Source organism: Halictus rubicundus, chromosome 4 (assembly GCF_050948215.1).
Source record: "Halictus rubicundus isolate RS-2024b chromosome 4, iyHalRubi1_principal, whole genome shotgun sequence".
NCBI classification, from domain to species: Eukaryota; Metazoa; Arthropoda; class Insecta; order Hymenoptera; family Halictidae; genus Halictus; species Halictus rubicundus.
This window is the reverse complement of record NC_135152.1, coordinates 13,515,935-13,529,463: the sequence shown is the minus strand read 5'-3', so window position 1 is coordinate 13,529,463 and position 13,529 is coordinate 13,515,935. Positions and strand designations below refer to the sequence as shown.

At 41.3% G+C, this 13,529-nt stretch overlaps 1 protein-coding gene and 1 long non-coding RNA gene across 5 annotated transcripts; one reads left to right on the top strand and one right to left on the bottom strand.

Moving 5' to 3' along the window:
* The first annotated feature begins 1,283 nt into the window (after nt 1-1,283).
* LOC143353528 (pyrroline-5-carboxylate reductase 2) lies at nt 1,284-10,604 on the top strand. Of its 3 annotated transcripts, XM_076786932.1 has the most exons (8): nt 1,284-1,588; nt 3,273-3,457; nt 7,384-7,521; nt 8,465-8,535; nt 9,506-9,676; nt 9,766-9,978; nt 10,072-10,237; nt 10,421-10,604. In XM_076786932.1, the coding sequence occupies exons 2-8, from the start codon at nt 3,382-3,384 to the stop codon at nt 10,540-10,542; spliced, it is 957 nt and encodes a 318-aa protein (XP_076643047.1). In that variant the 5' UTR covers nt 1,284-1,588; nt 3,273-3,381; the 3' UTR covers nt 10,543-10,604. The 3 variants fall into 3 exon arrangements, with proteins under 3 accessions (XP_076643047.1, XP_076643049.1, XP_076643048.1); XM_076786934.1 differs by lacking the exons at nt 1,284-1,588; nt 3,273-3,457 and adding an exon at nt 6,969-7,100; XM_076786933.1 differs by lacking the exons at nt 1,284-1,588; nt 3,273-3,457 and adding an exon at nt 7,045-7,275.
* Nucleotides 5,702-6,789, bottom strand: LOC143353530 (uncharacterized). 2 transcript variants are annotated; one of them, XR_013082161.1, is made up of 2 exons: nt 6,378-6,591; nt 5,702-6,162 (listed from the first exon to the last, which is right to left on the bottom strand). It is a non-coding gene; the product is annotated as an uncharacterized LOC143353530 (long non-coding RNA). The 2 variants fall into 2 exon arrangements; XR_013082162.1 differs by lacking the exon at nt 6,378-6,591 and adding an exon at nt 6,614-6,789 and having other exon boundaries at nt 6,151-6,162.
* Nucleotides 10,605-13,529: the final 2,925 nt, after the last annotated feature.

Here is a 13,529-nt window from a genome sequence, read left to right as displayed (position 1 = left end):
AGAGATTGCGGTTTTGAATGTGTACTTAAATACACGTGAACCGTGTAGTAAGAAATTAAGTTAAAAAATTAGTTAAGAAATTAATTAAGTTCCGTTTTCACGGATCCGTTCGGACGGGTTCGTGTACATGGACCCTGGACCCGTGTAGACGGACTCGGATTCGTTCACTATAGATGCACGTGTATTTGTGCATACACGTGAAATAGGGATTTCTAGTATATATGTATATATAAGAATATTTATACATATAATATATGTCTTTATTTATATCAATATTACACGTAAATTATTGTTTTAGATATTTTTATTATTGCAATCTTGTTTCAGTATTACTAGCACCATCTCTGACAGAATCGAGTAACTCGTTCTCCAACGAACCGCATCGGTAATTCCACAACCCGGGAACCTAATTCGATACTCATAATTGGCAATACTTGTAACAATCGTAGTCTTTGTCACATTACATTATTAACTTTATCCGGTTCGGCTAACTGCATTTTTATTATTCGCTGGAAAATGAATCGTTCCACGAAAATTGTGTGACATCGCGAATTTCGATAGATTTGAAAAACAATGTCAAACCTGAACAGTAGAGATGGTGGTTGTTCGAGAACAATTAGTAATTTAGCATGCGTTTCACGCGAGTTTCAATTACAATGTAAACATCATCGGAATAGCATCGTTTACGGTATCTCAACTCATATTTTGAACAATCTGTTAATATTTAGTTTTGATTTGCTTCATTAGCATTTATGCTACGTGACTGCGTGGAACGCGTAGTAAGAGTCTTTCATTTGTGTACGTGCCGTTTTGTGGACCACGCTGTGGAGCCTAGAACCGACGCGACGTGATCAGTTGCACGCGATCGATTTCGCCATTCGAATAAACAAAAACGAATGTAAAGCAGAATCTACATTCTTCTGTAGACACATCTCAATTTTCACGTAGAAAATCTGTGCTAACAGATCACATCGTTCTTATAGTTTCCTAATCTAGAACCATCTCTGCTCAATCACACCGGAAAAGGACAAATGGAAATTAGAATCGAGGGGATCTGCTCGTTCACGTTTCGTAGGATTCGCACAAATGTAAAAATAATAGTTTTAAATAATAAAGAAATTGGCGAAAAACTGTACGACCTATGTGAGTAAATAAGTACGCATGCAGTCACTTGTCCTGTCCCCTAACTGTTCGTCGAGCGTCGTGTGTCGCGTCGATCGTTCGAGGTCCTATGTCCTCTATACTATACCCGATACCCTATAGTCGGCGAAAAGACTCAGTATCAGATAAGGGGGTGACACAATTTTGTTTGGATTGCGATTGGCCGGCGCCGAATAGGTATTTTTCCGTGTGTCTCTGATGAACGGTAATTTGTCAGTCGCATTTCAGTTCGAGACGACGCGATGCGAGGCGTCGGTATATAAGCCTCGCCCGAAAAAACGTTGCCTACTAATCGCCGTACAGGATCCGGAGCGAAACAATAGCTGCAGCTAGGCGCCGCCGTGATATCAGTGCCAGAGTTGCATCAGACACCCGAGAGAGACGGGATACGAATTTCCTTCCGTGCCCGGTGCACTATGTAAATTGGGTGAGTGCCTGTGCGTCTGCAAAACTGCATAACTGCATGCTTCTGGTGCATTTAACCGAATCCGATCAACGAATCTATGCTTTTGTCTTTTAGTCTTAGAGCAATTAACCATGCGTCCATCGGCTCTTTCTTTTACCCGTTCACCCAGTTTTACTTTTTCCACGTTATTACGATTGCAAAATGTTCGTCGGCGGAGCCAAGTCATCGTTTCTTATCGTCCTTTTATGGGGGAAAATTCAGCGAGTTCGAAATAAGAAAATGATGTCGATAACTGCGGTCAATCATTTCCGCCTATAACGAGTTTCGTGCGATCGTTCTTGTTTACTTGATCGAAGTAGGGTGAGGGACCTAATTACTGTGCCTATATTAACCCTTAGCACTCGAATGGCGACTGTAAGGCGCCACTAAAAATTCCTGTATCATTATTCAAAATATTTGTTACATTGTTAACACTAGATTTACGGGACCCGTCGAAATGACGGGTTTTATGTTCTTTAATTTACAATTATTATGATTGTAAAAATGCATTTATAGGAAATTTATTTAACACATTTATTCCTTGGAACGTATATGATAGTAAAAGCCTGCTAAAAATCTGACTGAATATATTCTTGGTATTTTTATAAAATAATCCAAACTAGCCACTTTTGGTGCTCCGTAAATCTAGTGTTAAATTTGTTTGTATTTAATAAATTACTAGACATTTCAGTACTGTACGAGTAAATTGCACCATTTTCGTATGTATAGCATGAAAAAATATGTATAGAAGGGAAATATTCTAGGTCGGAAGAAATGTTTCGTTTTAGAGTTAAAGTGGCTTCGAGTGCAAAGGGTTAATTATATTTATTTTTAAAGCATAATGAATATCATAAAAGAGATATTAAATTTTTTTCATTAAAATCAGTTAATATGTCTTTTTAATATTCATTACGCTTTAAAAATAAGTATAATTAATATAGGCACAGTAATTGGTACCCCGACAGTAATAGGGTCCCTTACCCTATTCGACGGAGAATAACAATTAGCAGAAATTAGAACGCGTGTTAATTTTTAATTGAGTTTCACGTGTTTCGTGCAACTTTGAATCGATTAAGATGAACAGCAGGATAACAAATAAATTGACGATACCAAATTTAATTTGATTGCAGACCGGTTGTACAAATTTGGATCAACCACGATTATCTAATCTAATTTTTTTTTAATTATACACTCCGCGTGCTATAACTACAACTCAGTATCCCGAAGCAGAGGTTTTCTTTTTCTATATTTTCTCAGTTGATCCTCGATCGTTGGAACACTAGGGATGTTTAGATACTTTTCGAAACAACGACGAACGATCGAATATTAATCCTTAGCACTCGAACGGCGCCATTAAAAATTCCTGCATCACTATTCAAGATATTTGTTATTCAATTTGTTTGTATTTAATAAATTACTAAACATTTCAGTACTGTACGAGTAAATCGCACCATTTTCGTATGTATAGCATGAAAAATATATATAGAAGGGCAATATTCTAGGTCGGAAGAAATGTTTCGTTTTAGAGTTCAAATGGCTTCGAGTGCAAAGGGTTAACCGATTCGATCAGTGTAACATAATGTACGAAACTACATGTTTTCCGATCTTTGACCGAATAAAATTGATAATAAAATTGATCTATTTCCGTTTCGATTCTGTCCGACAGGTTATATGCTGCAGGTTGTATATTGCGAGTCGCGGATTGTAGCTACGACCGTTTCATCGATCGCTTATCGAATCTCGTGCAAGACGAAGGAAAAAACCAAGTAAGCAAAATGACCACGAGCCTGAAGACAATGGAATTTCTGAAATTAAGCAGACGCGTCCGGCGACGGCTCAACGCTCGGAACGGTGAGTAACCGAACAACAAATATTGTCAGCATTCAATTCGGATCGCGATGTTATCGAGCGACTCGCGATAACAAACCGGAACGTGATCCCGTTTAATCAACTCCGTAGACCATTCGCACGTGACACCGCTCTACGTCCTGGAATCTTCGTGTTCGTTTACATTTCACATTACTAGATGCACAATAGCATAAATAGAAACCACCCGCGTAAACGGAACGCGAATGATTAGAGTTGTATTACGGTAGACAGGATTACGCATCTCCGAGGCTGATGCCGAGGCGACCCTTAGGCTTGGAAGAATTTATGGTAGGGTCTTGGCCTACGTGAGGTCTTGAATAGGTATACATCGGACTGAAAAGAACTGTCGTCGGGCAATAAATTCACAGATGTAATTTGTAAAGAGATCTAATTTGTTTTATAACCTATTCGTCAGTAGATAAATTTATTTAGTAGTTATTCGAACCACATACCCTGTATTCGAGGTAAGTATTACCGAGCGAGATTAGCAATTTGTACTTTGAAGTGGTACACAATGGTCCTGTGATAAGTTTGTTTGGACAATTATCATTCACTGGGTTACCTCTGTTCATTCGTTAGAAATTGATTCATTGTGGCCCATTTTTCGTTCATTTCTATCCCAGATTTCGCATGGAAGCTACAACTATCAAATATTGTTAGAATTGTGTTCTGAACTTAACATTAAACCTACCACGCGCGGTGAAATGACCGTTTTTGAAATTTCGTTTAGAATTTCTTGTATACAACGTTAGTGTATCGCCATGTAACTTATTGACTTTTCCTATGATATACATACAACCCATTTTTCAATATTCACAACTTTCTTGATTGATTACTTTCCGAAAACATTTCATAGCATGTCTTTCTATATTAACACTAGAACTACCGAACCAGTCAAAATGACTGGTTCCTAATTTTTTCTTTCATAATTACTGAAATTATAAAAATGTTTTGATCAGAATTTTTAGAATTAACTTTTTCATTGAAGCACATGTTAGAATGAAAATGGTATTAGGTTTGAATGGATGTAGTCTTGTCATGATTACAAAGCAATATTCATCAGTTGTATTTATTTCTCGGTAGTTCTAGTGTTAAGATACATATTTTTTTTTTTTTTTTGAAGCGGTCATTTTGACCGCTCATGGTAGGATTAGGTATACACGAAATGTCGGTAGGTTTAGTGTTAATAACGATTTGCGAATACCAATTTTAGAGGATACGCAGCCGGTTGGTTTGAAATCCATATACGTATGCAAGGGACAAAATCTAGACAAACTGCCGCTTCAATATTGCAATGAGCAGTTTAGAAGTGGTCAATTGTGTTTCCTAAAAGTCCAATCTATGTCTGTATGGAGCCCAAATTGCGAATTTCTACCTCATCGTGGAGTAATTTGTAATATTCGGCAGAAAATTCGAATTCTGAAGCAAGTATGACGTCACAAGATGGCTGCCGCTGAGAGATTCTCTTAATTTCGAGAGATTTAGTGTTCGTATCGAAAAAAAGGCTCCATACAGACGTAGCAAAGACATGTACAAACACGGTGGTATGCATTTTTAATTGATTACTTACTTATTTAAGACGTAAAATGTCTAGAAAAAGGGCACAGCGTAACATAGCGTGACAGTCAAGGCCAAATGCCTGCCGGCCCCCATTCATTGGACAGGTGACCCTATGTTACTTTTCGAAATGTTTCTACTAACAATAGAATAAGGAAAAAAAAAGGAATCGTTGTCTCGTTCGCTCGAGACGCTGTGTGATCCGTGGTGTCCGTGACATTCGTGACATCCGCGACATCCGCGCATCCATGGATATCGCGACGCGCCATCGTAATCGTGACAACCCTGTGAACCGGCCGAACTGTTAACGCTATTACTAATTGTGAGATGACGAGTGGCGCGATCGGCCACGCTCGTCTCGCCGCTTTTCGACGCGATACGAAACGAAGCACGACGCGATCACGCCGCTCGGCATTGTTCCGAGACGAAGCGGAGTGTTTCGGCAGTTTCCGCTGCGAGCGAATTTCGCGGTCTCGAATGACCCGAGCAATGGCCTGGGATAAACACACCCTCCTGACCCGTGTCCATCTCCGCGTACGAATACGTCAATTACATTATATAATGTATCGCGCGATTCGATCCACCTCGGCCGAAAGTGTCGTTCGCAAAGCCAGACTAACGATGAATTACGATCACGTTCCTTTGATAACAGCCGGCCGCGAGGCTCGAACAATTGGCACCGGCAAGTCGCACAGTGGTCCCAATCGACGAATTAGGAGGAAGAAATACTAAAATCATTTTTCCTGTTGAGCACAATACCATTATTTATATATTTTTTCATTCTAAATTGAACGACACCATAACGAAGTCGACGCGATTAATAGTTTTCGAGATACGGTGATGTAAGTTATGATTAAAAAATTTATAAATTACTGGGACAGATGATCATTTTTCAATTTAGTATTCCTCTGATGATAATTCAGTATTCTAGGGCATCGGAGGGCGCCCTTGCCCGGAGCCGTGCCCGCGGGCACCCGTTCCACTTGAAAAATTTTGACCTCCTGTACTTTCCAGCTCATTCTCTAAATAATTTATGAGCATATCACGATTCTTGGTCATGGTCGATTGCATAAGGCCTAATTCCTTCAGGTGAAAAACCATGTCCCGCCGAGTTATAGCGCGCACTCTGTCTACAAACAAAATTATTTCTCACAAAATCGCAACTAAAGGCGAAAAGCTGTTGAATTTCTATCAAGTACAGGAGTGTTACTCTTGCTTAAGAATAGTTTGAATTAGTAACATTTAGCAACTTCGGTTCCGCACTCCACAAAACGTGGAATAGCTTACAATAGAAACGAGGACCATGTATATCAAGATGTCCCGAAGTAGAAATAATAATATTCACCTTCACCTGTGGAATTCATATTATTATGAATCTAAAAGTATTTATAATGCCAGGTAATCAGAACACACGTTTTCACATACACTATTTCGCGCCAGGCGATCGAGTAACCGAAAACAATTATTCGTTGCGACGCGATATTTGCGTTCGTCATTCGTTTCATTGTTAATGAGACTAATGCCAGAGGTCACTTTGCGTCTCTGTGGGATGTACATAAAAAATTCACGTGTTTCTTTTACCTTTAATTTTGCACTTTTCTCCTCCTAATTCATCGATTAGGACCACTATGAGTCGGCGAGAAATCACAAACGCACAGCTCGTTTGTTGTTTTGCTTGCGTGCGTGCAACGACGCGCGACCTCCTTATCTTCCGCTCGATTACATAGAATGAAAACAGAAAAAAGAAGGAGGGAAGAAAACGAAAAGAGAAAACCACGAGCGGAATAATCTGATGTTCCGGGCGGCAAGGGAGATGGCCTGTCGAACCAGAGAAGCCGGAACGCGCCTAATTGTATGAGAATATCGCGATCGAACGACCGGCCGCTGCCGGTCATCGAGTTCCCCTTTGCACTGTGCAGATTAGAAACTCATTCGGCTCAGATTAGGAACACACATAGTCTTTAGCTTCGCCGTTTCTGCGTCCGTCGCGGCTTTTCCGTCGAACGGGTACGATCTGTCGCGGATCGAGACCGTTGCTCGTACAACTGAGTTCGTTGCACAAATTATCGTAAGTAACCAAGTGCAGTCGAGTACGATGCGATCGTCGTCGATGCTCGTAACTCGTAATCGTCCGATACCAATAATTCCGAGCGGAGTCGTAGTTTAACGACAACCGGCGGAGAGGCTTCTACTAAGGGTTGCTCGTCGATCGAGTGTCACGAAAACTGTGTCGAGCTTCAACTGTACGAACATAAACATTATTCGTCCACGTCTCCAGTGTATTTGACATATTTTCCCGGCGACAAACACTTTTAACGGATTTTTAACGCGGCTGATGTTTCTCTGCGCAGTGAGCGACCAGCTTCTCGCGGACGGCCAGGAGAAAAGGAAGAGAGTATCCTTGAACATCGACACGAAGATGCTGAAGATCGGGTTCCTCGGAGGCGGCAAGATGGCACAGGCGCTTGCCAAGGGTTTCATTCGTAGTGGTAAAAACAATAATAGAACCTAGTTACCCCCGATTAACGACAGAACGATTCCATCGGACCTTTGGAACGTTACGATTCCACGGTTACGAGTCCGCTTCTATTAACACTAGGTTTACGGAGCGCTAAAAGTGGCCAGGTTTGATTATTCTATAAAAATATCAAGAATATAGTCACATTTCTAGCAGCTTTTAAAATAATACATGTTCCAAGGGATAAATGTGTTAAATAAATTTTGTACAAATGCATTCTCACAATGCACAATAATTGTAAACTAACCCTCTGCACTCGAGTGGTGACTCTGAAGCACCACTAGAAATTGTTGTAACATTATTTCAAAGAAATTACAAAATATTTGTTACATTACAAAATTTGTATTCAATAGATTACTAAACATTTGAATATTATGTGTAGAAATCGGATCGGTTTCGTATGAGTAAAATGGAAAGATTGTAAGACGGAAGAAAATTTTAGTTTCACATTGAAAATAGCGCCGAGTGCAAAGGGTTAAGGAATGTAGAACCCGTCATTCTGACGGGTCCCGTAAATCTAGTGTTAATTCTGTCTGCGCGTCCTTTGTTCGGGCACACCGAGTTTTTCTTTTCCGTCGGAAAATAGGGAACCGATCTCCGAACAGATTACACTGTTTTCGCTGTGTAATACGTCGCGAGCGAAGAAGAAAATGTAATTTTCCAGAACGAATACAAAGCTGAGGAACAGCGGCTCGAGGAACAGCGTAGTTAGGCCAATCGTTCGATTGTCGCGTTCTCTGGTCGCGATAGCCTCGTGACAAACAAGTGCGCGTTTCAATCAAAGAGCCAAGCTCTCGAACGTGTATATGTACATCCATGTAGCGCCGTGAACCGTTTCAATCTCTTCACCGATGCATATAAATACATCGGACCGATCTCTGTTAAACTGTTAACGCAAACACCGTATTTCGCAGGACTGAGCAAGAGTGACATGATACTGGCCAGCTGCCTGCCACAAGACGTTGCCAGTATAGAGGCGTTCAAGGTAAGTCGGTATCGCAATCGTCGAAAGAATACATATTTTCCCTGTCTTCCCCTTTGATTAGTCAGGATTCATTTGTCCCCGCTGCATTCCTCGGACACGCAAGACAAACACGATAACAGATAACCAATGGAACGGTCGCCGTTATCGATTTGCGCCGGGCGCCGTTTACCACGAAAAAACATCAAAACAACAAATGTTTTTTTGTTTGCTCGGTAAACATCGGTATGCAGTTGCTCAATCATTAATAAGCGTGTTGCGTAGAGCGTAGACGGTGCAGCGCGACGATTTCGTTTTCGATTTTGAATTGGTCGTCGATTAAGATATACGTAATCGGCTAGTCAACGATGCGTACGATTTAACGGATCGTTAATCGGATATGGTTCACGATCCGTGATTTCCGTGATATTCTATCGGGTTGGCAAATCGATTCCGAAATCTGTTTTCAGCCGTGTTGCTCGTGCCGACAAAATCAATCGGATTTTGTTTTCTTGATCATTATCGCGTCTAGGAAACTTTCCATTCCGCTTCAGGTATTTTTCCTTATCTTTCCTCGACGACGATGTCTATGAATTGTATTCGCCGCGACACACCACACCACACCGCGTGGCGTCGTGCTGCACGTCTGAATATTACTTTATCTCAAACTTTTACGGTTTACCGATGCGACGATATCGATCGCCGAATGCATACCGACGAGCGAGAAGAAGCGACTCCTGGACCAGGTACTCGAGAAACAATGAAATCTCTGAAAAGTCACGGTACAACTAGGAAAAACTGTTCCCGCGAATGAAATGGCCCGATTTGACTTTTATAGATCAAAATGATCCACGACCGTCCCTCGCAGTCACGTTAAAACGTGTAAGCTTGCCTCGTCGGGACGATAATTAATGCAAAGAACTTATCGATCGATAGGGCAACTACGATGAAATAAAGAAGAATAAACGACGACTTAAAAGATAATTGCTTTTAGGAGATCGGTTCGGAGACCGTATTCAAAAATGGACCGGTAGTCGATCACGGGGACCTTTTGATCCTGTCGGTGAAACCGCAGGTGGTACCGATCGTTCTTCCCGATTTGAAAAACTACAACAAACTGTTGCTGTCCATCGCCATGGGTGTTCCAATAGCGTCGTTGGAGAAGGTATGCACGTCGGACAATTTCAACTGGACCTTAACAAGTCACGATAGCACTACGTTATGATAGCGTATCAACACGTGTATTAATTGCAGGCTTTACCTGAAGGAACTCCGGTGATAAGGGTAATGCCCAACACACCTGCTCTTGTTGGCTGCGGAGCTACGGTGTACGCGCGTGGGAAACACGCTGGCGACAAGGAAGCTGAAATAACGGAGAAATTGTTCTCCTCCGTGGGTATTTGCGAAGAAGTAACCGAGAACTTGATCGACCCGGTCACCGCTTTGGCGGGTTCTGGGCCAGCTTATGTACGTACTTACATACGATAATTAATTGATCAAAGTATGTAAATAGTATTACCAAACGAACAAAGTCAAGAACGTAGTCTTCCCATTCGTTAGGTGTACATGATGATAGAAGCCTTGGCCGACGGCGGGGTGAAAATGGGCCTGACGAGGCCCATCGCTTACAAGTTGGCCGCGCAGACTGTCGTCGGTGCCGGTGTAATGGTCCGGGAAACTAACATTCATCCGGGACAACTTAAAGACGACGTAGCCTCCCCTGCTGGTAAGCAAACGAATCTGTTACAGTCAACAAATTAGGGGGTAAAACGCGATTCATTCGTACCGCGTTATAAGGAATTCAGAATCATTACAAATCAGATCAAGTTCGATTTGATACAAATCGAAATTTTTCCTTCGTGTTATACTCTTTTCTACTTCGAACTATAACTAATCTTTAACTTATTAGGATCTACCATAACGGGTATCCACTATCTGGAGGAGCACGGTTTGAGATCGGCCGTGATCGGTGCGGTGGAAGCCGCAACGAAACGGTGCAAGGAAGTTAGCTCGGTTTTAGAGAAGAGCTAGAATCGAGCGATCGAACTGGAAAGTTGAAATGACAAATTGCCAATGAGTAAAGGAAGCAGCAACGAGAAAGAGCTTGAAGAATAGTACGCTTAGTTCTATATACGTAGGAGATAAAGTAATAACGATAAAGTACGATCTATTTTTTAAGAAGTCTTTTGTATATTTTGTATATAACTTCATCGAATGTCTTGTTTATTATTCGTTCGAAGCATCGTGATTGAAAACATAGATCTGTTACTTTTTGACGATAACATACGTTTAGAACCAACGTTACGGTGTACGTATAAAAATGTTACATGTATGTAAATATTTTTTATATTTTGTAATAACATCTATACATATACTTTTGCGTTTGCTCGTATCGAAACGAAGCAATCCCCTGTACTAGAAGTTTTTTCGCTGTAAATTTTATCGATTTGTTATCGAATCGAAACATATTATAACAAATATATATATATAATATTTTATCTTACACGTATCGGCCTCGGATTTTTCTTTAAGCCTAATACCAAATTTCACGTTGAATGTTATTTCCTCCTCGTATTTGAAATGTTTCATTTACACAATCTCGAATATTATTTGTTCTTTGCTCTTCGCTTGCTCGAGTATTTATACCTGTTGTCGATGAATCTTTCAAAAGTGCCTATTAGATGCGTGATCAACATTTAGAAAGATAACACAAATATGTGCATAAGACCGATATCATTTTCACTTGCCTCCATTATCCCTATGTTTACAGTAAGATGGCTCAAATGATAAAGACCGTCCTTGATTTTCATCTGCGCATTGTTCATCGAACCAAGATCCTGTTTCTTCTGTTATCACTCGTCTATCCTGATTGGGCGAATTTATGACTGTCGCATATTGCTCCATCACGCTATCTGTAGTTTGTTAGCATTGGTTTTTTGTTTACGAACATCGAAAACTTTGATCGGTGCGAATTGCGTTCTTGCTAACATCCGTTTACGCGAATCCTTTTCGTTTCAGGGAATGGAGGAAACAATTGATTGAATTTCTGTAATTCCCATATTTAACCCTTGTCGCAATTACCTTTTAGATTGTCTCACATTCGTTTGACTTGAAATTAAAGCTCTGTAAATATCCGTAATATATGTGCACATACATTATACGTGTAAAGTATACTACGCGATAGCGAGATGTGGCGCCAAAGTAGTAAACACATTCATGAATGAACTGCATGCAATGGGTACGGGTTGGAATTAAAGGGGACGGAGCTGAAGGGATGATGAAGTTGGAAGACGTAGGAAAGGTCGAACAAGGGGAAGCAATAAGAGATGGACCATGGTTAGAATCCAAAATCCGGAATCCAGCACGGACAGTACGGACACAAATGCAAATGTCCCTCCAGACTCCAGAAATCCTGCTTGTAGACTCTAGACTCTAGAGGGCCTGACAATGTTTAGCTCTGCAATTCTATTTACTTATAGACTCGACCGACCGCGTAACCGATACAATTCTTTCAGCGAATTTTCAATAAGAGAATCTACGAATCACAAATCTATCGACAGAGAGGAAATGAGAGTGCTCACGCTCGGGGTTTTAGTGTCCCCACTTTTCTGCATCAACTTTTTAGCCTGGACCAGAACCTGCATCATCTTTTTAGCCTGTATTAGAACTTGCATCATCTTTTAGGCTAGATCAGAGCCTACATAGAAAACCCTCTTTTAACATAGAAGTAGCATCCACTCTGGCATTATTTGGAATCTTTTGCTAATGATGCAGGTTCTGGTCCGGGCTAAAAAGATGATGCAGGTTCTGATCCAGGCTAAAAATTAGACTAGGGGGCAGCACTATACCGGTGACACTAAAATCCCAGGCGTGAGCACTCTCATTTCCTCTCTGCTATCATGCTATCGACTTTTAGGAGCGTCGACATTTCAGGGACACATAATCCAATGTGGTAATTGATCGATTCTTATTAACAACTCGTCTACGATCTCGAAGGTGCCGTTACCGTTGCCGCATATCGGAATATCGTTGTAGGAGTATGCTCAAAGATGGCGCAACGATGTCGTCGGCACAACATCCAAAGCCAAGGGAAACTACGTCCGTATAGGATGCAGAAGAAATGGAACAATGGATCCGTTTGTCCCAACGATCAGGATCTACCTAATCGTCTAATCGTCTAATCGAAAGAAAGTACTCACGAAATGAACGTGCGAGTTCGGTAACTTATTGCGTTTCGTCTTATATTACATAACAGATTGTCGACACCGCCGTACTTGTCGACCTATGTAGCAGAAAAACATGAAAACACCTTGTCAACAATGCATGTATACACGCGTAGAGACAAATATGTACATTACGCACGATTAACCGGACTTTCGAGGTCGTCGAGTTTGACTCGTTCGGCGCGCGCAAACGTCGCATGATTTATTTCGTGGGTGTACACCGTGCTTCCTTTCTCTGCGGCGCAACAATGTAGGCATATATGTACATGCACATGCACTCATGTAGTAACATGTACTCGCATTCTTCCAAAACACAACAGGTATCGCATTCATATCGAATAATTCAGATCGACAGAAGTCAGACTCGATAGTAAGGTGTGTAAGTGTACATACACAGATCGTTGTTGGGTCGACGATCATTTTTCCGGAGCAATTGTACACGTCTGTCGGTGCCGCTTTGCGAAGAGAAATCGCAACAATGAAAATAACTATGCGAGTATCGTGCGATGAATTCTCGAGAGGTAACCGGGTAATCGGGAAATCGTGAAATCGGTGCGAGCGCAGCTTCGTACGCATACCGATGTCGCGATACAAAAACGATCAAAGAGAATCGGAGGTACTCTCTGGCTTTGTTAGACCCTCGCGGTTAACCGAACGCGTATGCAAAGAGTCCATTCCGACAACCATAAAGAAAACGACGCGACGGTGCGGCCCGTGTGGCGTGGCGGTAGTAAGGCAGAGAGACTGATCATGCCCTGACAAGGATGAGAAAGACAAGACGAGTCAACCGCGTAA

What these genes read in the sequence shown, in the direction of transcription:
- LOC143353528 (XM_076786932.1), top strand. Translation starts at nt 3,382, where the DNA reads ATGACCACGAGCCTGAAGACAATGGAATTTCTGAAATTAAGCAGACGC. An exon ending in CAAGGGTTTCATTCGTAGTG is followed by an intron (nt 7,522 to 8,464) that starts GTAAAAACAATA and finishes CGTATTTCGCAG; the next exon opens with GACTGAGCAAGAGTGACATG. An exon ending in CCAGTATAGAGGCGTTCAAG is followed by an intron (nt 8,536 to 9,505) that starts GTAAGTCGGTAT and finishes AATTGCTTTTAG; the next exon opens with GAGATCGGTTCGGAGACCGT.